Source organism: Pelophylax lessonae (assembly GCF_965119305.1).
Source record: "Pelophylax lessonae genome assembly, chromosome: 5".
Lineage (NCBI taxonomy): Eukaryota > Metazoa > Chordata > Amphibia > Anura > Ranidae > Pelophylax > Pelophylax lessonae.
The window spans coordinates 528,895,507-528,921,387 of record NC_138772.1 but is presented as its reverse complement, the minus strand read 5'-3'; the positions used below and the strand labels follow the sequence as shown (position 1 = coordinate 528,921,387).

The window sequence follows — 25,881 nt, the reverse complement described above, 5'->3', positions numbered from 1 at the left end:
CATCCGCTTCCTTATTGTCCCCTGTAAAAGAAATGGATATTCCCGGCTTTTTTTTTTTTTTTTACTTACCTTATTTCAGAAGATAATATACCCACCTTTACTTCAACTTCCTCCTTCCTTGGCCGCGGCCCGCGCCGTCACTTCCTGTCCCGCAATGCGTCCTGGGAGCTTTTACTCGTCGCTCCCAGGATGCAATGGGCAGTGACATAGACGGCCGGCCGCTCCTCTCATCGCGTTATTTCCAAACATGAAATGACTCCATGTTAGGCGGAAACACATACTATGGCGATCGCATAGTACTGGGCATGCGCGAGATTTCGCGCTGGATTCACCGGCCTCCTCCCTCTAGAAGCATGAAGCAGGGCAGACATTTCCCCACTGCGGACTCGGCTAACCCGGACGAAGATGGCAGCGCTCTGCACAGATTATATAAAGTAAGATTTTATGATTGCCTAACTCTTATTTAACTGTATAAAACAGGATTAGAGGATATATGAAGGTCGGTGGGTCACTGTTTGGGGGGTATTAAAAAAAAAAAAAACGGAACTCCACTTTAATGCGGTATACTTTTAATTTTTATGAATGTATCTACACACAGAGTGGAAATCGCCTTTGATAGTTGACACCAAAAGCAAAGATGGTTTGCAAAGTGCAGTCAGATCAGTGACAGATTTATTGACTGGTTGCTGTGGTTTTTGTGCATTATGGTGGTTTTTGTGCATTATGGTGGTTTTCGTACATTATGGTGGTTTCATGTACTTTGTACATCATCAAAGCCTATCTCCGGGGAGAACAAAAATGCTCCCTTGCGGTGGAGCTGCGCTCACATTTCAGCGGTTAAATGCTCAATTGGTTCTAGGGGGCCGTGGAAGCATTTTGATTTACCCAATTCCTCCACTTTCCGGGCAGCCGGCGTTCTCCTCTTCTGCCCTATGTTCCAGCAGTAGACTGCCCCTTAGTGTCCTCACCTTTAGTGCAAGACTATGGGCTTTGCATTAAACTTGATAAAGTCAGAGGACCTGCTGGAGCATAGGGGAGAAGAGACTGCAGGGAGCGCTCTTACAACATGAAGGGAGCCTACAGGAGGGGAGAATCGGGTAATTAAAAGTGCTTTTCACAGCAACCTGGACCTAAGTGAGCAAGCAATTAACCCTTGCAGTGCGCAGACAGCCCCACTGCCAGAAACATTTTTATTTTTCCTGGTGTTCAGCTTTAAAGCTGAACTCCGGGATAATTAAAATTTGTCTAAATCCATTCATCATGTGTATTCTTCTTGATTCTTGGAGTGCTTTGTGCATGTCTTCCAGATCTGTGCAGTAATCCATTGTAAGACTTTTCCTTTCTGTAATAAAAGACCGCTCACTGCTGCTCCCTCTCCTTGTGCAGGGTGACTGGTCTTGTCTCCGCCCCCTCCTGCAGTTTTCTGTTGGCAGCCTGTAGTGGGTGGAGCCTGATGGGCCCCTCCCACAGCTCTGCTCTCTACACAGGCTATGTATAGCCCATGATGATGTCACTGCTACTTTTACAAGGTCATTTCTTGTTTGCAGAGGCATTTGAGGCACACAAAGTATGATGATATACTTTGAACTTACTGAGAAATCTATTTGATTTAAGTTTTTGTGCTCGGAGTTCAGCTTTAGCCACTTCCCATCCATCCAGGTACCCATACGTCACTGGATTTTGGGTGGTTTTACCGCGATGATGGGTGCAGCTGCAGGCATCAACCTGGTATTGCTTTTTTGTTTTTAGAGCTGGGGGTCAGCCTTCTTGTAATAGCAATCAGAGCAGCTCACCAGCCGCTCAATTGCTATTACAAGGAGGGGACATCCCCCTCCTTCCTTGGCTCTCTGGGGTTCTTCTGTCCCACCAAGAGACCTAATCCACTAGCCTACCCAAGCCAGCTGGCTGGACAGCCAAGCAAAGCTGGGATCGGCTTTGATCGGCTGTTTGTAATAGTAATCCAGAAGCAATGATATGACATCACTCGGAAATCATCTGCGCCATTTTTAAAAAATCAAAAGCATTCAGAAACACCAATCTTGGTGTTTTGAATGCTTTTAAGGACAGAGGAGGGATTTGGGGTCTTAGACCCCATTCAGACTAGCGCAACTTGTCAGGCGACTTGTCAGCCTGACAAGTCGCGGTCGGTCGCTCGCCATTCTAATAGGAGCGACACAAGTCGCTCCGACTTAGAAAAAGGGTCCTGTACTACTTCGGGGCGACCTGGGAGCAACTTGCATAGACTTCCATTATGTGAAGTCCCTGCAAGTCGTGCCGAAGTCGAGGTGCACAGCGCAGGTCGCCCCTCGAAGTCGGATCGCCTCAGTGTGAACCGGCCCTTATAGATCCCGGATCCCCCCATAAAGAGGACCTGTCACATGTGACAGCAATAAAAGTGATCAAAAATAAACAAATTAAAGCAACAGTGTGAAAATAAAAAATAAAAATAAATAAATAATTAAAAGAAAAAAAAAAAAAGTAAAAGTGCCCCCGTCCTCCTGTGTTTGCATGCAAAGGGGAACGGACGCTTTGGTCCTGCAAGAACGCAAACAGTGATCGTCCCACACATGTGAGGTATTACCACGAATGTCATATCATGGGCAGTTATTCTAGCACTAGACCTCCTCTGTAAATCTAAAGTGGTAACCTGTAAAGGTTTTAAAAGCGTCACCTATGAATAGTGAAATGTATGTAGTTTGTCATCGTCGCACGGTCGTGTGCAATTTTAAAGCATGACATGTTTGATATCTTTTTATTCAACATAACTATATTTTTAATATTTTACAAAAATAAAAAAATTGAATTATGTTCTGTGTGTTTTTTGCATTCCAAAATTCCAAAAATGTATTTTTCCGAGAAAAAAAATTGTGCTTAAAAAATCGCTGCGCAAATACCGTGTGACATAAAAAATTGCAAAACCCACCAATTTATTCTCTAGGGCCTCTGCTTTAATATATAATGTTGGGGGGGTTCTAAGTAATGCTGCAGAAACCAGTTAGGGCTCTTTCACACGGACGTTCCGTATGTCCGTTTATCACCCCATCCATTTGCGGGTGATATACGGACATAATACATGTCAATGGGATTGCGGATGTCAGCGGATGACCATCCGCTGACATCCGATTTGCGTCCTTTCAGTTCTGTTCCGTTTTTTGGAACGGAACAGAACCCTATTTTTCCTCCTTTAAAAAAACGGAAATTATGCAAAATCGGATGTCAGCGGTGTCATCCTCTGATATCCGCAATCCCATAGACTAACATTATGTCCGTATATCATCCGCAAACGGATGGGATGATATGCGGACATACGGACCGGTCATCCGTGTCCGTAAAAAAAAAAAGTGTTGCAGCGGACAAAGAAAACGGAGCGGCCGTGTGAAAGAGGCCTTACAGTTGTGGGCAGTAACCATTTGTTTGGGTTCTAAGTAATTGTCTAGTAAAAAAAATACTGATTGTTACATGTAAACAATAAGTGCCAGAAAAGGCCCGAACTGGAAGTAGTTAAGTCTTATACAATGGAACTGGTGCTCTTACCTTTATTTAATATGATCTTGCTCAATATGAAGCCAGTGCAGCAGGCATTCTGTTCACACATCTGACGACAGACATAATACCCATCTGTTAAACTGGCGCCACCTCCTGGGAAAAGAGTAGCACTATACACACCGGAAAGAGCGTTCCCAAAGTCAGTGCGCTTAAAGTCTCTGTGACCGGTGGAAGGAAATTCTTCTCCTGTGTGAAAAAAGAAGTTGAAATTAGCTTCCCATTAGGGTGTCGCAGTTTTGTTGTTTCATTAACCACTTCTGGACCGGAAGGATTTGCCCCCTAAATGACCAGGCCATTTTTTGCGATTCGGCACGGCATTACTTTAACGGACAATTGCGCAGCCTTGTGACGCTGTACCTAAATAACATTTATTTTCTTTTTTCCCCACAAATAGAGCTTCCTTTTGGTGGTATTTGATCACCGGTGCGATTTTATTTGTTTGCGCTATAAACAAACAAAGAGCGACAATTCTGGAAAAAAAACAATATTTTTCACATTCTGCTATATAACATTCCCAAAAAAAATGTAAAAATCAATTTTTTATATCGTTCTTGGCCAATTTGTATTCTGCTATATATTTTTGGTAAAAAAAAGATCGCAATAAGCGTGTTTTAATTGGTTTGCGCAAAAGTTATCGCGTCTACAAACTAGGGGAAAGATTTATGTCTTTTTTATTTATTTATTTTTTTACTATTAATGGCGGCGATCTGCGGTTTTTAGTGGGACGGCGACATTGCATCGGAGCCCTAACTGACATTTTTGACACTTTTGGGGGGGAACAGTGACATTACTACAGTAATCAGTGCTAAAAATATGCACTGTTACTGTAATAATGACACTGGCAGGGAAGGGGTTAACCCAGGGGTGATCAATAGGTTAAATGTGAACCTAGGGAAGTGATTCTAACTGTGGGGGGGGCGTGGCTTGTGAAATGATCACAGAGACCTGTGTTCCTATATAGAAGGATCACAGGCGCTCTGTGATCATTCCAGGGAGAAGAACGGTCGGTTGTGTTTACAACAGCTGACCGTTCTTCTCTCTCAGCGGGGAGCGATCGCAGGTGTCAGTGTCGGGTCACACTTATGCAATGTGGGAAGGCTGCGAATTCGCAGCCTGTTCCCGCATCGCAAAAACACACCCTTGGCAGTTCACACTGCCATATGCGATACGCTGGGGGTGTCAATGAAATGTTAACGACACCCCCAGTTTGATCGCATATCGCAGTGCGATCTTTACAGTTCGCACAGGATCGGATCGCACAAGTGTGAACCACTGTGCGATCCGATCCTGATGCAGCTGAAAAAAAGGGTCATTTGCGACTTTTGTGCGGGTGCGGTGCGAATTTAGCCATACAAAGTGTATGGCTGAATTCGCACCGCACAGCTGATCGCATGTAATGAAGGAGCAGTGCGCTCCGATATTACATGCGATCGCCGCAGCCGCAAGAGTGTAAACTGGCGCTCAGGTTTCAATCGGAGCCCCCACTGATGAGTGGGGGTGGGAGCGCGCTGCCGGCGGCGCGCACCTTCGCCCCCTAGCTTCCCACGCATAACCGACGTAGACCTACATCGGTTTGCGCAGGAGAGCCACCCTGACGCAGTAAAAAGGCGGCGGGTGGTCGGGAAGTGGTTAAACTGGACACCCTCGACACAGTTCACACGACAGCTTTGTGATAGTTGAGTCGCTGTCTAAAAAAGAAAATTTTATATGCTTTCCACTACTGATGAGAGACTCAGAAAATACAAAAATAAAATTAGATTGAGATGAACAGAAGACAGATATGATAAGAGAGTTGTGAGAGTGAAGCTGACCTTTCTTTCTGTACACGCTTATGTCTTCTATAGAGGTCAGTCTGACTTTATGCTGGCAGTTGAGTCCCTCCATACTGGTGGCGGCAGAGTTCCCCAGAGCAGTCTGAACCTGAAAGAGGTTGATGTATACATTGTGATTTGTTTACTTGTTTGCTGTACCATATTTTCACAATAAGATCCGGTTCACACTGGTGCGACATGGGATCCAACCTGTGAGAGCACAAGTTGCATGACACGTCAAATTAAACGTTTTCCTATGAGAGCCGTCCTAACTGACCTGACACAAGCCACTCTGACATCTGAAAAGGTTCCTGCACTACTTTGTTCCGACTTTAATGCCATAGAGCAGTGATGGGGAACCTTGGCACCCCACATATTTTGGAACTACATTTCCCATGATGCTCATGCACTCTTCAGCAGGGCCGCTGATAGGGGGGGGGCGGACCACCAGTCCTCCTGGAGGGGGCCCAGGCACACAGGGGGCCCCAACAGCACAGAGAATCTGTGCAGTTGGGCAGAGGGAAAATTACAGAAGGAAGCCTTGTGCGGCTCTCCGCAGCAGCTGAAAGCTCCCCCTCCTGCCAGCTTTCAGACACAGACACAGGGCATTGCTCCTGTAATTGCTTCTCTGACACCGAAAACCCCTCTGTTCTGCCTGCTTCTTATCCCCCCCCCCCCCCCCCAATGTCTGCTAATAGTGATTTTAGTGTATTTTTAGTAAAAATATTGTCTTAATGAATTCGGGAGGGGGGCTGTCAGGTAGGCTGTATGGGGCCCCATGATTTCTAACAGCAGCTCTGCTTTGCAGTGTAGTGGAGCATCATGGGAATTGTAGTTCCAAAACATCTGGGGTGCCAAGGTTTTCCAACACTGCCATAGAGTGTAAAAAGTCACATTAAGTTGGATCAAAGTCAGACTGAAGTTGCGGGAAAAGTCAGTTTGCCCGCAACTTCAGTCGGAGCAGTTTGAACCTGGGCTTAGGCTCCATTTACACTGGATGCATTTTGCTGCTGGATTCTCAAAGTGCAACAATGTTCACAATGAAAAATCTCATTCTCCTTAATGGGTCTGTTCACACCTGAGCACTGTGTTGCTTTTCACCTATATAACTTGAAAAAGTACAAGAGCTCTTTTTGGCAAAGTCCTTTCTTGTATTAACAGAGGCATGGATATCAGAGAGAGAAATATAATTTTGCCCCTGTACAAATCATTAGTAAGAGCTCATCTGCAATATGCAATTCAGTTTTGGGCACCAGTTCTTAAAAAGGATATCGGGGAACTGGAGAAAGTGCCGAGAAGGGCAACCACACTGATAAGAGGCATGGAGGAGCTCAGCTATGAGAAAAGATCAAGGAACTGAATTTATTCTCTCTTGAGAAGAGGAGATTAAGGGGGGATACGATCACCATGTATAAATACATAAGGGGGTCCATATAGTGAACTTGGTGTTGAGTTGTTCACTTTAAGGTCATCACAGAGGACAAGGGGGCACTCTTTACGTCTAGAGGAAAGCAGATTTTGTCTCCAAATATGGAAAGGTTTCTTCACCGTAAGAGCTGTGAAAATGTGGAATAGACTCCCTCCAGAGGTGGTTCTGGCCAGCTCACTAGATTGCTTTAAAAAAAGGCCTGGATTCTTTCCTGGGTGTACATAAATGGGGACTAACATTTATAGGTAAAGTTGATCCAGGGAATATCCGATTGCCTCTCGGGGGATCAGGAAGGAATTTTTTTCCCCTCTTGTAGCAAATAAGATCATGTTTGCTGGGGTTTATTTTCACCTTCCTCTGGATCAACTGGATATGTGTGTAGCAGGGAGCATGGTGAAGATAAGAGAAGGTACCTTATAGGAGCATGCTTTTACAGCATATGCACTAGATTGTTCAATTTGGACAACTTAGAGTTTGCTTAAAAACTGAAGTCTAGGTATGACAAATTTTTACAGCTTGGACCCATGTACAGTATCTCACAAAAGTGAGTACACCCCTCACATTTTTGTAAATCTTTTATTATATCTTTCATGTGATAACACTGAAGAAATTACACTTGAAATTGGTAACTTGATGCCATCTGTGAAAAAGCTGAAGTTAAAGAGAGGATGGCTTCTACAAATGGATAATGATCCTAAACACACCTCAAAATCCACGGGGGATTACATCCAGAGGCGTAAACTGAAGGTTTTGCCATGGCCTTCACAATCTCCTGACCTCAACATAATTGAAAATCTATGGATAGACCTTAAAAGAGCAGTGAGTGACAGACAGCCCAGAAATCTCAAAGAACTGGAAGACTTTTGTAAGGAAGAATGGGCAAAGATACCTCAAACAAGAATTGAAAGACTCTTGGCTGGCTACAAAAAAGCGTTTACAAGCTGTGATACTTGCCAAAGGGGGCAGTACAAGATATTAACTCTGCAGGGTGCCCAAACTTTTGTAGACGCCATTTTTTTGGATTCTGTAATTTTGAAAGTGTAAATGATGGAAATAAAATCGGACTTTTGTTGACATATTATAAGAATGTCTAGTCTGTAATTTGATGCCTTTTGGAGATTTTTCCATAGTTCCTTGGCTTCTTTATGCACATTAATACAAATTTTTACCTGGGGTGCCCAAACTTTGATCTCCACTGTAAGCATGGGCAGATAGACATACACATGGGCAGATAGACATACACATGGGCAAAATGTTGTTTTGAACCGGCAAATGTCTCCCAACATTCTGCCAGTGTGTACAGGGCTTCAGACAGGGCCGGCCTTTGGGGTGTGCGAGCTGTGCGGCCGCACAGGGCGCCATGGGCAACAGGGGCGCCGTGCGGCCATCACAGCTCACAGAAGATCAGGCCGCACAGTGGGAGGTACGCGGCGACCGCGGCCTGGACAGGGTTAACACAGGCCGCGGCCGCCGCTTACCTCCTGCGGCCGCGGCCTGTGTTAACCCCGGGGGCTCTGTGTGGGGGGCTCTGATGTAAGGGGGCTTTGTGTGGGGGGTCTGTGATGTAAGAGGGGCTCTCTGATGTGGGGGGCTCAGTGGGGGGGGCTCTTATGTAAGGGGGCTTTGTGTGGGGGTCTGTGATGTAAGGGGGCTCTCTGATGTGGGGGGCTTTGTGTGTGTGGGGGGGGCTCTCATGTAAGGGGGCTTTGTGTGGGGGGTCTGTGATATAAGGGGGGCTCTCTGATGTAAGGGGGGCTCTGTGTGTGGGGGGGGGCTCTGATGTAAGGGGGCTTTGTGTGGGGGGTCTGTGATGTGGGGGGCTCTGTGTGGGGGGGGACTCTGATGTAAGGGGGCTTTGTGTGGGGGGTCTGTGATGTAAGGGGGGCTCTCTGATGTAAGGGGGCTCTGTGTGTGGGGGGTCTGTGATGTAAGGGGGGCTCTCTGATGTAAAGGGGCTCTGTGTGTGGGGTCTCTGATGTGAGGGGGGCTCTGTGTGGGGGAGTCTCTGATGTAAGGGGGGCTGTGTGGGGGGCTCTCTGATGTAGGGGGGCTCTAAATTAAGGGGGGCTTTGCGTGGGGGTCTCTGATGTAAGGGGGGCTCTGTGTGGGGGGTCTCTGATGTAAGGGGGGCTAAGTTATTAGTGATCATAAAAAAGAAAAGTAAAATAAAGTGCAAAAAAGGTGCAAGAAAATGCGTGCTCGGGGGGGGCGCCACAGGATTAGCTCGCACAGGGCGCCTGAACACCTAAGGCCGGCCCTGGCTTCAGAATTCCCCTTCACAGCCTTTTTTTGCTAGAATTAATACCAATGGTAATACCTGATTAGTGGTGGAACAGATGATATTTGATCCTTCTCCCTTATACTGCTCACAGATCACCCCGGTGCCATTGCCAGATACCGCAATATAGTCACATGATTCGTCTTTTGCGCAATCTGAAATTATAAAAGTTACCAAAATACAGCAGGTATTTATAATGCACTTTGCTAATTTGAGCTGCTTTACAACTTGTTTCTTCTCAGCTTCCTGCAAATCTCCAATTCCTTTTTTTTTTATATACTACTGGGATCTGACTTCCTGTTAGAGGGTGGCTACGTTCATTCTCCATGGTCCCACTGTATGTAGGAAGGTAGCCACCCTCTCTTGCTTGCTCCTGAGATGGGCGGATACCAACTGCACTCCACCTCTTCAGGTCAGTGTAAAGCAATGCACGGGGTATAATAGTATAGGGCTGCTTTTTTACACTTATGTGCTGCGGTTTACCCACACCGCGGGTGCAGTACGGTGTACCTACAGCTTTCCTGCGGGTTTGCTGTGCTTAGCCATAGACATCTATTATATCCTGCTGTTTTACCACCCCCCCCCCCCCCCCGACTTTACATGTGAACATGTACTAAGGGTGCCGCTGCTGAATGCAACTAAGGGCTCTTTCAAAAGTGCAGCAAGACACTGCCACTCCTCTGAAAAGCGATCTGAGTGTGTGTTGACAGGTGGTGAGGAGGCAATTTGTTGGCCCTTCATCACCTGATTTAAAAACAATGATTGCCGTGCAATGCAGGTGATTGCGACATTGTAATACAGCAATTAGAGGTTTAAATTAGGTGTGAGAAGGTGGCACTGGGCGACACTTTGCCCAGTAATCTTGGACTTGTGTTGCCCAGGTAGATCTCCACCTCTTTAAAGTTGCCTACCCCTGGGGTAAAGGGTTAGAGTTAAGGTTAGGTTAGGATTAGGGATTGGGGTTAATGTTTTATGTATTCTCCTATAATTATTTATGATTTATTTTTTGTTAGGGTTAGGGTGTTAATAGTAATAGTACTAATACTCATAGTAATATTATTAATAATAATAAAAATAATAAATAAATAAATGTAAAAAAAATACACAAATAAATAAAATATTCATAAATACATAATAAATAAATGCAATAAATGAATACTATGTAATAATAAATAAATAACCCCTAACCCTTAAAAATAAATAATAATACAATATTAAATATCCTAACACAAAATATATATAGGCAAAGTGACGTACTGGTACGTCAGTAGCCTGGAAGCCAATAGGGGGCGAGCGTGAGCCGCCAGAGGCGCGCTCCCGCCTCAGCTCGTTCACGGACACCTCCGAGCGTGTGACCGGCAGACCTGATGTCCGCCGGTCACTCGCGATCGTCCACTGTGAAGGGAGAAAGGCAGGCGGCTAATGTAAACACAGCCGCCTGTCATTCTTCCCTGTGTAAAAGCACAGATCATACAGTCCTGCTATGTAGGACCGTAGATCTGTGCTGTTACACACACAGCCACATCCAATCACAGTTAGAAGCACGCCGCTAGGGACACACATAGTCACTGCATCTCTAATAAAGTTAACCCCTTCCCTGCCAGTGTCATTTTTACAGTAACAGTGCATATGTATAGCACTGATTACTGTAGTAATGTCACTGGTAACCCCAAAAGTGTCAAAAATGTCAGTCAAGGGTCCGATCTGTCCGCCGCAATGTCGCAGTCCCGCAAAAAAAAATCGCAGATCGCCGCCATTACTCGTTTAAAGAAAAATGACAAAAATCTTTCCCTTAGTTAGTAAACGCAATAGCTTTTGCGCAAACCAATCAAAATACACTTATTGTGATTTTTTTTTACCAAACATAGGTAGCAGAAAACAAATTGGTCAAGAATTTGATTTTTACATTTTTTTGGGGGAATTTCATATAAAAAAATGTGAAAATATTGTTATTTTTGCAAAATTGTCCCTCTTTTTTTGATTATTGCGCATGATCAAAAAATCGCAGAGGTGATCAAATACCACCAAAAGAAAGCTCTATCTGTGGGAAAAAAAGGACGCCAAATTCGTTTAGGTACAGCATTGCACGACCGCGCAATTGTCCGTTAAAGTCACGCAGTGCCGAATCGCAAAATACCCCCTGGTCAGAAAGGGGGTAAAATCTTCCGGGGCTTAAGTGGTTAAGAGAGGGTGGCTACGTCCCTTCTCCATGGTCCCAGTGTACAGTATGTAGTAATGTAGCCACCCTCTAACAGGAAGTCGGATCACAGCAGAAAGAAAAAGGAGGCTGAGAGCAACAGAAGGGATTTTCTGAGTTATAGGTACATACCAGAAATAGATTTATTTTTTAATAGTGTTACTTTAAGTTAGAGTCACACTTGTGTTTATGTGGTACAGTGAGATAAATTAGGTGACTATTCGTTTTAGCAGTGTGATACATTCATTTTCTGGGTGTGATAGATGTGACTAATTGTTTCTTGGGTGTGATAAATTTATAACAAATGCATAAACAAAAAAAGAAAGAAATGTTTTTTTTTTTTTTTTTTTGGTGCTTAGAAAGAAGCAAGAAAAAAAACGAACTTCTTTCTCCTGTGTATGTACAGTATGAGGGATTTAGTGCATAGTATATCCATCAATGGATCTCAATTCAAATACTGTATATAACACATGTAAAGCCAAAAATGTATGTAGCCATAAACAGACACAGCAAGTTTCATAAAGGGATCAAATTCTGGGTGAATCTAAGATGGAAAAGGACCTGGGGATACTGGTAGACAACAGGCTTGGCATTGGCATGCAATGCCAAGCCGCTGCAAGCAAAGCCAACAGAATACTGGGTTGTATAAAAAAGGGGATTCACTCCAGAAATAAAGAGATTATTCTCCCGCTCTACAAGACTCTGGTCCGACCACATCTGGAGTATGCTGTCCAGTTCTGGGCACCGGTCCTCAGGAAGGATGTGCTGGAACTGGAGAGAGTCCAGAGAAGGGCAACAAAAATAATTAGGGGAATGGAGGACATCAGCTATGAGGAAAGACTACAAGCAATGAGCTTATTCTCTCTGGAGAAGAGAAGATTGAGGGGGGATATGATATCAATGTACAAATACTGTACTGGCGACCCTAGCATAAGGAACAAACTTTTCAGAGAAAGGGAATACAATAAGACACGTGGCCACTCACTAAAACTAGAGGAAAAACGGTTTAACCTTAAAAAATGTAAGGGGTTCTTCACTGTCAGAGCAGTAAGGATGTGGAATTCTCTTCCACAAGCAGTGGTATCAGCAGGGAGCATCGATAGTTTAAAAAAACTATTAGATGGGCACCTTAAGGATCACAACATACAGGGGTATACAATGTACGGTTAACAGCAAACACACACACATCATAGGTTGAACTGGATGGACTGATGTCTTTTTTCAGCCTCACTAACTATGTAACTATAAAAGAAGAAATGCATTCAAGGGTGTGGCATAGCCTTGACTCTGAAACTAAAAGTCAAGATTTACATAGTGAGCTCTTTGGGTTTGGCGGGCACCCTGGGCACTCAGGAAAATAACAAAAGTTATAAGCCGGTGCCTTCCCATCTCTGATTCCTGCCTGAGATGAGAGGTCTGCTTCATCCAAATTCTTGCCAGTGGTCTAAAAAAAAATTACACCAGCAATTTGCAGAAGAACTAGCTGGGCTATATCTTATTCTATATATTCTATATCTTCTTTTTGTATTTCAGATTTTCAAAAATGTTTTTTTGCAAGCTGAGATAAAGTATATACAGTAAAACCTTGGATTGCGAGCATAATTCGTTCCGGAAGCATGCTTGTAATCCAAAGCACTCTTATATCAAAGCGAATTTCCCCATAAGAAATAATGGAAACTCAAATGATTCGTTCCACAACCATTTATTCATAAGTCCTTCAGTTTATAGTCCATATAAAAAGATTATAGCATTGCGATAGGTTGCATAAAATGTCCATCCACAAATAGCCACTTCCATAAGGGGATTAGAAGCAAAATCCAGCAGGAGCTATAGAGTATCAAAGAGAAGAGAGGCGCCTCTAAGTGTAGCAATATGGTTCCATTTAATGAAGGTACAACAAGTAGCAACTCACATGGTTGATGAATAAAACAGGCACATCTAAGTATGCAGGCATCCAGGGTAAAGCTGTCCACATAGACTATTTTCTGCACCGCCAGCTGGCAGTCTGTACTCCTGACCGGGAAGACCACCCTGCAGTAAAGAGATCTGAAAGCGAGGGGCAGCTTTGAAGGGATGACGTAGATGGCGGTGTGGAGGATGGTCCTATGTGGACAGCTTTACCCCGGATGCCTGAATCCTTAGATGTGCCTGTTCCAAGCATCAACCATGTGAATTGCTAAAAGTTGTACCTTCATTAAATGTAACCATATTGCTACACTTAGAGGCGCCTCTCTTCTCTTTTATACTTAGCTGTGACTTGAGGCTACTTGTATATCAAGACATCGCTTGTATATCAAGTCAAAATTTATTTGAAAATTTTGCTTGTCTTGCAAAGCGCTCTTAAACCAAGTTACTCTCAAACCAAGGTTTTACTGTAGTTAAAAAGGTCTGAATGGAACATCACCTCTAAAAAACGGAAAATTTCCTATCAAATACTTACCGTAATTTTCCTTTCCTGATGGACTCCATGGCAGCATATGTATGGGTTAACCCCACCTCCACTCCTCCCCTATAGGACCCCACTCCCATAAATCTTTGCTCTGAGCCAGAGGCCGCGTTCCGTAAATAGTCTACTCATGACTCCGGGTGGGAACTCCTACTAAAAACAGTATCTCTCCTGCGCTCGAGTGGTGTGCGGAAAGGTAAATGATCTAGGTGTTTTTTTAGGCACAAATGGGTCTTGCTGCCCTCCTCAGGACCAAGGGTATCCAAAAAGCACTACAAGAAAACGACAAGAGAAGGACGCACCGACCTTGTGCATTACCACTAAAAAAGTTTATTTAAAATCAAAGAAGGTAGCATACAATATACTCACAAACATAGGATATGTACAAGCATGTAGGAAATAGGGACTGCTCGCTTTCAGGGCACTTCTCTACTGCTGGATAGCGTGATGGCGTTCTCACAACTTTGTATGGCTTACGCGTTTTGAGGGAGGACCCTCTTCCTCAGACCCAAAGTTGCCACTGACTTTTTTCATCTTCTGTTACCAATTGTGTTCTCCACACGATCATATATTGATCAATTAATTACCATTGGTCTTTGATTTTTTTTTTTTTAAAGAATATTTCTCAGCATGATGTTTTTATCCTTTTTATTATTTATTATGCATGTGTACATGTATTTCTTTCTCCTGCATTACAAGCAATCATACTGTGCTATTTGGCCACTGCCACCAGTACTATCCATGGCTGTCTGTACCCAGTATTATGTTATGTTATGTCATGAACACCATCTATTACATGCACCTGCTCATTGGGGCATGCACCCCAGTTTGTTTACTCCTACACCTGCCCCTGACCTTTGCCCCTCCCAGGGCAGGGCGGGGTAGTGTGGGCAGTGCATACTGGCTATATAACTTCCTGAGAGTGTATGGTGGGTCAGTGGCAACTTTGGCTCTGAGGAAGAGGGTCCTCCCTTGAAACGCGTAATCCATACGAGGTTGTGAGAACGCCATCACGCTATCCAGCAGTAGAGAAGTGTCCTGGAAGCGAGCAGTCCCTATTTCCTACATGCTTGTACATATCCTATGTTTGTGAGTATATTGTACGCTACCTTCTTTGATTTTAAATACATTTTTTTACTGGTAATGCACAAGGTCGGTACGCCCTTCTCTTGTAGTTTTCTTGGGAACTCCTGCTGCCATGGAGTCCATCAGGAAAGGAAAATTACGGTAAGTATTTTATAGGAAATTTTCAGTTTTTCCTGACAGGCTCCATGGCAGCATACGTATGGGAAATAACTAGCCATACACACCCGGGTGGGCAATTGCAGAACTAAAGAGAAGGGTTTAACCACTTTACCCCCAGCCCTATTTCGGACACTTTTTGTTCACAAGTTAAAACCAGTATTTTTTCCTAGAAAACTACTTAGAACCCCCAAACATTATATATATTTTTTTAGCAAAGACTCTGGAGAATAAAATGTCGGTCATTGCAAAATTTTTTGTCACGCGGTATTTGCGCAGCGGTCTTTAAAACGCCATTTTTTTGGAAAAAATTTGAAAAATCACATTTCACTGCATTTAAAAAATACTAAACAGTAAAGTTAGCCCATTTTTTTTGTATATTGTGAAAGATGATGTCACGCCGAGTAAATAGATACCAAACATGTTACGGTTTAAAATTGCGCCCCCCCGTGGGATGGCGACAAACTACGGTCAATAGAGATCTCAATCTGCGACGCTTTAAATTTATTTAACGGTTACCAGTTTAGAGTTAGAGTGTAGCTCTTTTTTTTTAATTATTGCCCACGCTCTGGCGATCGCGGCGATACCTCACATGTGTGGTTTGAACAGCGATTTCATTTGCGGCTCGACTTGCGTATACGTTTTTTTTTGTGCGCGAGCTAACGGTGACGGGGACGGCTAAATTTTTTTTTTTTTTTTTTTTCCTATTTATTTTTTCTTTTTTTTTAAACTTTATTACAGGTTTTTAAAAAAAAAAAAATCTGATCACTTTTATTGCTGTCACAAGCAATGTAAACATCCCTGGTGACAGCAATATGTCGTGACAGGTACTCTTTATGGAGGGATCGAGGGTCTAAAAGACCCTAGACCCCTCCACTACACTTCCCTGTATGCAAAACGCCGAAAACGGCATTTTTGCATACAGCCGTTTTTCAAATCTGCCGCCTTTTGCAGCACAGTAACCCGGACGTGACGTCATGGACGCCGCCTCCGGGTTACGTCATCGGAGACCCGATCGATGCCGTTTCCGGCATTCATCGGGACTCCATCCAGCCGGCGGACGTGCCGGCTGGGTGCTCGGGGCTCCCGGTGGGACGGTAGCCCCGAGCAAAGCCGCGGAAGGCGGCGGGAGGGGGGGGACGTCCCCTCCCGCCCCCCCGGGTAACGATCGAGCGGCTCCCGAGCCGCATCGATCGTTACCGACGGAAAGCCGACCGTCGGCTTCAAACAACGGTACCGGGATGATGCCTCTAGCTAGAGGCATCATCCCGGTATAACCCCGCAAAGTCTGATCACGTAGAGGTTACGTGACTGGTAGTAAAGTGGTTAATTGACACTGTCCACCAACAGGATCTGTAAACCAAAAATTAACAGAAGATAAAGAGGCCGGCTCTACACAACAATGAGCCATCAATGTATTGATCAGGGACCACAAGGTCGCCCTACTGATTACAGTGAGAACCACATGCTGCAAAGACGCCCACGATGTGGGCACACTCCTGTTCGAGTGAGCGGTCACCATCCCCAAAGGAGCCAAGTTCTCGGCTCTGTGAGCCTGTCGGATGGCCCAGAAAATCCTTGCCACAATCGTCCTAGATGAGGCACGTTTCCCTTTGTCTTTTCCGGAAAAGACCAACTAAGCCACAGGGCGACCTCTCCCATGTCTAAAGGACACAAGTCAGTACCCCAAAGGGGGGCAGAACAGTTTTTATATATATATATATATATATATATATATAGCACCCTACAAGCTAGGTGCTAGGCAAAATATAATGGGCCTTGGCTGCCTAACAGCAGGGCCATGATTTTCAGCTGGGCTGTCATGTCTCCCAGGTGTGGCTGCTGAGAGGGGTGTCTCCCCACTGGCTCCATGAGAGGATTCTCACTAGGCAGTGTAGGAAACCCAATCAGTGGCACATTTAAGCCTGTATCTACCCCAGAAGGCAGATTCTACAGCAGAGAATTCTGGGGGTGGGTATAAGTTTGAGGGGAGCGCATTACACAGCGTCTTTGGCGGGAAGCAGAGTCCCAGGAGGGAGAGTACGGCTGTCTCTCATCCTGTCAGAAGGATCGGGTGTCTCGGGTGGCTGCCTGAGAGTACAGAGAGAGCTGAGCTGAGCTGCAGAGAGGATCCGGTGTGCCGAGGACCAACGGAGAAAGAGGGGTTCAGTTCCAGGAAAGCATTCCAAGTTCCTTAGTACTGTGAACTACCCCTGGGGGTCTGCCTAGCTAAAAGGTCCCTAGGATCAAGGAGCTAGCTAGCAGTAGAGGGGGTGCCTAGTCAGAGGACCCTGAAGTGTTAGAGGGGGTGCCCAGTGAGAGGATGCTGAAGTGTAAAGGGGGCGCCAGTGGTGTGGCCCTGAAGAGTTAATGCGTACAGTGTACTGTGTGAAGTGTACAGTGTTGAGAGTTGCAGTAGCACAAGCGGTTACAAGGAGCTACCTCAGCCAGTGAAGGGCTGGAGGGAGCTGTTCACCGGACTTTTGAGCTAAATAGAGTGTCAAGAGTCAAGTGTTATTATAGTCCTGGATCTTCTGAGTTAACCAGAGTGTTAAAGTTGAAGTTCTAGCACAGTTCAGCAAAACAGTATCTTCAAGCGCCAGGAAGCGTTGGTCAGCATTCAGCTGGCGTCAAGACAGCGCTAACAGGCATTTTTCTGTACAGAGTCCCAGTTAAACCTAGTTGAGCCAGAGGAGTATCCCACTCATTCCCTTCTCCCATCCCCATTACAAAATAAACAAAACAAACCAAAGATGCCGGAATGGTCATTGTCTCCAATTTTACACTTGGGTATTCAACTTAAATGTGTTGGAAGTGTTACCGGTAACAATGGTAGACACATATCAGGCCCAATGCCTGGAAATATTGCTACATACTGTATATATATATATATATATATACATATATATATATATATATATATATATATATACATACAGTATATATTCCTGAGATTGTCCCTAGAAAAAAGAAACTGCATTACATTTATTTTGTACAAAGCTTACCATCAATACATTCCAAAAGGGTCTTCCGAAGTGTTTTAACTGATGTGGGCTGTGCACTCCCCAAATTTCCATCATCAACAATTAGTCTGTCTTCTGGGACCAAGTCAAACTGTTGTAGCACTAAAAAAACAATGTGCATATATGTCATTTAATGGAATATTCTACAACATGTACTAAAAAGCGATAGCTCGAATTTTGGTAAAGTCTAGTGGGGTGAGTCAACCCCAAGCTTCTTTAGGCCTTTTAAGGATTCCAAAAGTTAGATCTAATAGAGCTCTGTTCCTGCTGAGTTGACTTTGGAATCTTAAATGTCCTGCTGCTCTGGGGTTGTTACCTGGTTATGCCTCCAGTGTTGTACTTTCCATGATATACGATGAATTCAAATCCAGTAAGGGGAGAGAGACTTCCCTCCATAATAACGGGATGCCTGCCTTTACACGCACATGAACTTTAATGGCACCCCATTCTTAGCCCGTAGGGTTCAATATTGAGTTGGCCCACCCTATACAGCTTCAACTCTTCTAAGAAGGCTGTCCCCAAGGTTTAGGAGTGTGTCTATGGAATATTTGATCATTCTTCCAGAGGCGCATTTGTGAGGTCAGGCACTGATGTGGATGAGAAGAACTGGCTCACAGTAATTTACAGTAAGTCACTTAGCATGAGTACCATTCAGAGAATGACCTGTATTTTTCTTAATTAATAAAAGGCATTCTCTAATTGAATTTGGTGGAGATTGTGATGTTAGTGCCCCGCTTCTCCATCGCATCTAAGCAGAGAATACCTTGCATTAATTGAGGAAAATACTAGGTGTTTTCTGAATGGTGCCCGTCCCGAGCGAGTTACCCATAGTTACTATGCAGCAGGGCAGCCACTCAGCATGGGACACAGAAGATGGTAAGGATCACTGTAGTAGCAATAGCTACTACAGTGATTCTCTACTTCCACAGGGATCAGGTATGGAATATGCAAACTTACACTGATCCATGTTTGGACCATTGTAACTATGCAAAAATATCCATACATGGAATTCAGATTTACGGTATGTGTAAGGTCTTCAAAAAAAATAACAATTAAAAAGACCCCACACCCACAGAAATCATCTCTGTATGGATCTTTTCAGCCGGTGATTCCCTGTAAGGCAGAAGTGATCAGAGTGGCTAATTTTCTTTTTATCTGCGGTGGTGCAAATCCTGTAACGAAAAAACCCAGGAAGAAACACAAAAAAAGTGCATGTGAACACACACAAAAGGTGCACTTAGGGGTGTGCTTTGTTCACCCCCCCAAGAGGTAGGACCTCTATCCTGATGCCCCAGGGGCAAGGCTCCTGACAGGGACAAAGGGATACAATGATCTGCCTAGCCAGAAGGTCTGGCAGACCCCTTCTTCTAGGTCAGCCAAAGCCAATCATTGAATACTTGGTCGAGGGGCTCTCCTCAAGAGAGACCCCCCCAGGGGCAGAGGAGAAAGGAGCCTGAGGGCCATGCATCCTCCCCCTAGACTTCAGGGCAAGCCCGAGGACTCACACCCTCCATCTTAGTGAGAAGAAAATACACACAAAATTGAAAGTGCATGGGGCACTGGCCAGGCCCTGAGGCCTGGTAACCAAAATTGCCCCGGACTTTAGCCAAAAGGCCCAGCCCTAAAAGGCGCAGTGCAGAAAACGTTTTTGGAGCTGTGACCATGTGCCGGTTCACACGTTGGGGTCCCGCACCCAAGTGTTACTAAGAGCACCTCTAGGACGACCACTCCCAGAGGGCACAGACACAGCAGACTCTCTGCCTTCCCAGCCCATGGCAAGACAATATAGAACCTTCAAACCAGGAGGTAATGGGCTCTTCCAGCTTTCACCGGGGGAATTACTTCCATGCCTCAACTGCCTATGGGCACCCCAGTTTATGTTCTAGCCAGTACTATCCTTCCAAGCCCCCATCACTCCTGCAGGTTTGCATAGCCACCACCCCACCTTGGTCAGGTCAGGATGATAGCACAGCGCCCCCACTGGATCACTGATAAGAACAGATACTACACTTGATCTTAGCCAAAATGCTGAGAAATTAGCCAATCGATCACTTCTGCGGGTGGTGGACAGGGGTCTACCATCCCATCGCAGAGCACAGAAGCAATGCGGCTGGTGGCGATTGCTACCCTGAACAGAGAGAGGAACTGACATTGTTCCTCTCTCTCTGTAACCCCAGAAACCGGGAGTGACAAGTAGCTCGACATTTCCGGTCCCGCCTCCTTTACCTGGTTGCCAGCGGGCAGGAAAGCAGCCGATAAAACCAATCTGTGTCTGATCTAATAGACCCCAGATCTCTCCATAAAGAGAACCTGTCACCACCCATGCTGTCACAAGGGATGTGTAAAAAAAAAAAAAACTGTATAAATAAAAATGTATAAATCAAAAAAAAATGTATGCGCCCCTATTCCACCGTGCTTACGTGCAAACATGAACGTATATGTTACTCCAGCACGCATATGAAACCGGTGATCGCACCACACATTTGAGGTATTGTCACAAACCTCAGAACGAGAGCAATAATACCTCCTGTGCAACTCTAAACTGGTAACCTGTAAATGGGGTAAATAGAGAACTTTAAGCACCGTAGCTTGCTGCCATTCCACAAGCAGACGCAATTTTAAAGCATGACATGTTAGGTATCTATTTATTCGGCGTAAAAAATTGGGTTAACTTAAGTGTTTGTTTTTTTTTTAATTTGTTAAAGTGTTTTTTTTTTTTTTAAATTGCGTTTGAAAAACAGCTGCACAAATACCGTGTGACATAAAAAATTGCAACACCCACCATTTTATTCTATAGGGCCTCTGCTAAAAAATATATATATAATGTTTAGGGGTTATAAATAATTTTCTAGCAAAAAAAAAAAAGTACCAATTTACATGTAGGAGCGAAATGTCAGAATTGGCCCGGATGGACCAGTTAAGAGCAGCCTTTTTCAACATTTATAGTGTGAAGGAATTCTTAACCACTTAAGCCCCAGAAGATTTTACCCCCTTTCTGACCAGGGCCTATTTTTGCGATTCGGCACTGCGTGACTTTAACGGACAATTGCGCGGTCGTGCGACGCTGTACCTAAACTAATTTGACGTCCTTTTTTTCCCACAAACAGAGCTTTCTTTTGGTGGTATTTGATCACCTGTGCGATTTTTTTTCACCTGTGCAATTTTTTGATCATGCGCTATAAACAAAAAAATAGCGTCAATTTTGCAAAAATAACAATATTTTTCACATTTTTTTATATGAAATTCCCCAAAAAAAATGTAAAAATCTAAATTTTTTATCATTTTAGGCCAATTTGTTTTATGCTACATATGTTTGGTAGAAAAAAAAAATTGCAAAAACCGTATTTTGATTGGTTTGCGCAAAAGTTATTGCGTTTACTAACTAAGGGAAAGATTTTGGTCGTTTTTGTTGTTTTTTTTTTTAACGCGTAATGGCGGCGATCTGGAATTTTTTTGCGGTACTGCGACTTTGTGGCGGACAGATCGGACCCTTGACTGACATTTTTGACACTTTTGGGGTTACCAGTGACATTACTGCAGTAATCAGTGCTATACATATGCACTGTTACTGTAAAATGACACTGGCAGTGAAGGGGTTAACTTTTTTTGAGAGGGAGGGGTTAAATGTGTCCCTAGGGGCGTCATTCTAACTGTGATTGGCTGTGGCTTGAGGTGTATGAACAGTGATCAACGGTCCTACATAATAGAACCGTATGATCACTATTCTTACACAGGGGATAATGATAGGCGGCTTGTTTACATTAGCCGTCTGCCTTTCTCCTACTCTAACGGATGATCGCGAGTGACCGGCGGACATCGGGTCCACCGGGCACACACGTGGGGGGGTCCGTGACCGCGTGGGAGCACGCCTCCGGCGGAGCGCGCTTGCTCCCTAGACCCTCACAGGCTAGCAACGTAGCCCTACGTCACTTTGCCTGTGAAGGGCTGACTGCCGACGTAAATAGTCGTGCGGCGGTCGGCAAGCGGTTAAAATAACTTTCAGGTCCCAAAGATTCCCTTCTAATAATCATGCCTAAAGCTCACAGTACATTAGTGTGGACAGTAGATATAGTGTATACAGGGCCAGAGGCGTAACTAGAACCTTCAGGGCCCCGATGCAAGAAACCATGAAGGGCCCCCCCGGACCCCTGCCCGGGGCCCTTCCCTTCAAGCCTGGGGCTCTTCCCACTGATCCTGGGGCCCTTAACTCTTGTTGCGAGGCCCTTTATTACAGTCCTGCAGTGGGACCCTTTCACACGCTCTGCAGTGGGCCCCCTTCCTGCCATCTTGGGGCCTCCCCACGGTCGTGGAATGCCAGGGCCCTGTTGCAAGTGTGACCTGGAAGTTCACCCACTGTTGTCAGTAATTTTTATTTTTTGGTATTTTAATTGCATTATTTTTTATCATTTTATTGTATTTTTTTACAATGTCACTGACTATGACTCTGTCCATTCAGAAAAGTAAGGAGCTGGTAAATTACATATTTACTGACCCCTTCCTGGTTTTCTATTGTGACACATCCCCTGTAGCAGCCGGCAGGAGAGGGAAGGAAGCACAGTGGGGGGGGGGCACAGTGGGGGGGGCGCACAGTAGGGGGGGGGGACCAGGGGAGCACACAGGGGCCCAGAGACAGCAGAACACAAGTGAACTGGATAGGAGTGGCAGGGGCAGCATACAGAGGAACCAATCTCCTCCATTTTCCTCCTGCAGCTACAGGAGCAAAAAGATTGACAGTGATTTCTCTACATGCTGCCCCTCCTATCCAGGTGTACAGGTGTGGAGCATGAGGCCCGGTTGCATTGCAACCCCTGTAGTTATGCCTCTGTACAGGGCCAATGTTAGAAATCATGGGGTCTTGTACAGCCTTCCTGACAGGGCTCCCCAACTGCGCCTATAACCCCCCCCCCCCGGGGTGCAATGGAACAGCGGCACTCACTTTATCTGTCAATGCGTGGCCTCCTGGGCCCCTCCGTTGACCTTTTGGGGCCCAGGGAAATGTAATGTAAGCTCTGGTAGGCAAGTAGCATTGGGGGTATGGTCTAGTAAAACATACGTATTAATTTAGGCAGAAATGAACAATAAAGTTGCCCTGGGCCCCCCTGTTTAGCTAACTGGGCCTGGGCCCAGTACAACAAGACCGGTTGTACTATCTTATCAGTGGCCCTGACTGTATAAGAATATACAAATAAAATGCGTGACATGGCATACTTAGCATATTTGACACCCAGGGCTGTTCTATATGGCAACATTTTTTCAGCAATAATAATAAAATTAAGGAAATTATTATAATGGACAGAAAAGAAGAGCAGACGTTGAAAACTGTCCCCCTACATTGGTAGTCATTTGGAAAAGAGACCTCTTACATTGGGAAGAATTCTTACTGATAACCAAAAAGATGATTGATGTCAGTGGGTACTTATCTGAGAGACAGAAATTGTTAACTTCTCAAGGAACCCCAAGCAACCTCTAGAGTAGCCATTCTAAAGAAGGGTACCTCCAGAAGTCACCAGGGGTTCCTTGAGCTGTGGCTGATTGACCTTTCATTTGGTGGTGCCTGCATAATTCTGGGTCCAAAACTATTTAGCAGAGCCAGCAAAATCAATCATTTTTTCAGCTGTCTGTTAGAATAACATTCTTCCCATTGATCTCCAAATAATTAATTTTATCAGAGGTTCCCTGAGATCTGAAAGTTATTTTGAGGGTTCCTCTGCGGTAAAAAGGTTGAGAAAGAATGCTCTAGAGCCGGGGTTCTTAACCTGGGGACCATGGACCCCTAAGTGGGTTTTTAGGGGGTCTGAGAGGGTCAGATTAAAAATATTGTTTGCATTTACTATACAGCCTTCCCCCTTTTCTCAATCAATGGTTTCCCAATGAAAGAAATGAAAGAAAATGCACCCTGCCACTGGCTATACAGTATTGTCCAACCGCTAGGAGACTCAATGTTGACCCATGTTTACTGTAAAATTTGTATCATCAATCTCTGCATAACTGCCATCTTGTGCTACTCCATGATAGCAAGTGCTAATTATCATTTTCTAGAAGTAGAAGTAAAATAAAATTTGAGCAGAATTGGAAAAAAAATTTTTTAATTTGCACAAGATGATTGTTTTTCATTTTGTAATGAGAGCGGCCATTGCTTTTTGCATAAAAGGGAGTGACGTTTTTGTTAGGATTGATTACAATATTTAAACTTTGTGTACATCATATATGTGGAGCAATCAAGTTTCAATAAAAATAAAAGTACACATAATCACTGCATGCAAAACTATCATCGGATTCTTAAAGGACTCTATGAGTAGAACAACTGATCTAGAACAGTGGTCTCCAAACTGCAGCCTGCGGGATAGATGCGATTGTTTGCTTGTCTTTACCCAGCCATTTCAAACACTATTACTCCCACTGACACAAGACACTCTTCCACCCGCTACCAATGATGGGTCATGAATTATTCCTGACACCAGCGATGGGGCACTATTCATTCCACTGACATCAATGATGGGGCACTATTCTTTCCACTGAAACCAATGATGGGGCACTATTCATTTCACTGGCTCCAATGATGGGGCACTATTCCTCCCACTGGCATCAATGATGGGGCACTATTCCTCCCATTGACACCAATGATGGGGCACTATTCCTTCCACTGGCACCAATGATGGGGCACTTTTTCTTCCACTGGCTCAAATGATGGGGCACTATTCATTCCACTGGCTCCAATGATGGAGCACTATTCCTCTCACTGGCATCAATGATTGGGCACTGTTTCTTCCACTGTCTCCAATGATGGGGCACTATTTCTCTCACTGGCATCAATAATAAGGCACTATTCCTTCCACTGGCTCCAATGATGTGGCACTATTCCTTCCACTAACACCAATGATGGGGCGCTATTCCTTCCACTGGCACCAATGATGGGGCACTATTCCTCCCACTGGCTCCAATGATGGGGCACTATTCCTTCCACTGGCACCAATGATGGGGCACTATTTCTTCCACTGACTTCAATGATGGAGCACTATTCCTCTCACTGGCATCAATGATGGGACACTATTCCTTCCATTGGCACCAATAATGGGGCACTATTCCTTCCACTGGCTCCAATGATGGGGCACTATTCCCTCCAATGACACCAATTATGGGGCACTATTCCTTCCACTAGCACCAATGAATGGGGCACTATTCCTCTCACTGGCATCAATGATGGGGCACTATTCTTTCCACTGGCACCAATGATGAGACAATATTCTTTCCACTGGCTCCATTGATGTGGCACTATTCCTTCCTCTGACACCAATGATGGGGCACTCTTCCTTCTACTGACACAAATGATGGGGCACTATTTATTCCACTGGCAGCAATGATGGGGCACTATACCTTCCACTGACACCAATACAGGAGCACTATTCCTCCTACTGGCACCAATGATGAGGCACTATTCCTCCCACTGGCAACAACAATAGGGCACTATTCCTCCCACTGGCAACAACAATGGGGCACTATTCCTCCCACTGGCAACAACAATGGGGCACTATTCCTCCTCCTATTGACCAAATGTGCTAAATAATTTTTTTTACGCTCTCTACCCACAGTCTGATCCCCCTAAAAGTCTGGAGGACCGTAAACTGTCCCTTTGTTTAAAATGTTTGGAGACCCCTGATCTAGCGGAACACCGGTTGAGAAAATTTGATTTTGAGAAATTGAATTAATGCACAGTGGTCTACTGGCATTTAGTAAGGCAGAAAGAGTAATGTCTAAGGAACAGCCACAAGCAAGTGAGTCGGCAAGAATTACATCAGCTTGCCCTCCCTCTCCATCCTGTGGAGTTCAGAGCTGTCTTATTGTGAGCCGAGTCTTTGGCTCTCCGGTGTGACGTGTCCCAGGAGGCTGCAGGACCAGTCCCACAGTGCTA

The 25,881-nt window shown here is 44.7% G+C and overlaps 1 protein-coding gene across 1 annotated transcript in view; it reads right to left on the bottom strand.

Moving 5' to 3' along the window:
- Positions 1-25,881, bottom strand: part of TG (thyroglobulin) — a gene marked incomplete at its 5' end in the record, with an annotated part of 481,401 nt that overhangs the window by 330,730 nt on the left and 124,790 nt on the right. The window contains 4 exons of the mRNA XM_082259019.1: positions 3,535-3,732; positions 5,358-5,466; positions 9,104-9,219; positions 17,955-18,074. Coding sequence (XP_082115145.1) covers positions 3,535-3,732; positions 5,358-5,466; positions 9,104-9,219; positions 17,955-18,074 — 543 coding nt within the window. The remainder of the gene's footprint in view (positions 1-3,534; positions 3,733-5,357; positions 5,467-9,103; positions 9,220-17,954; positions 18,075-25,881) is intronic.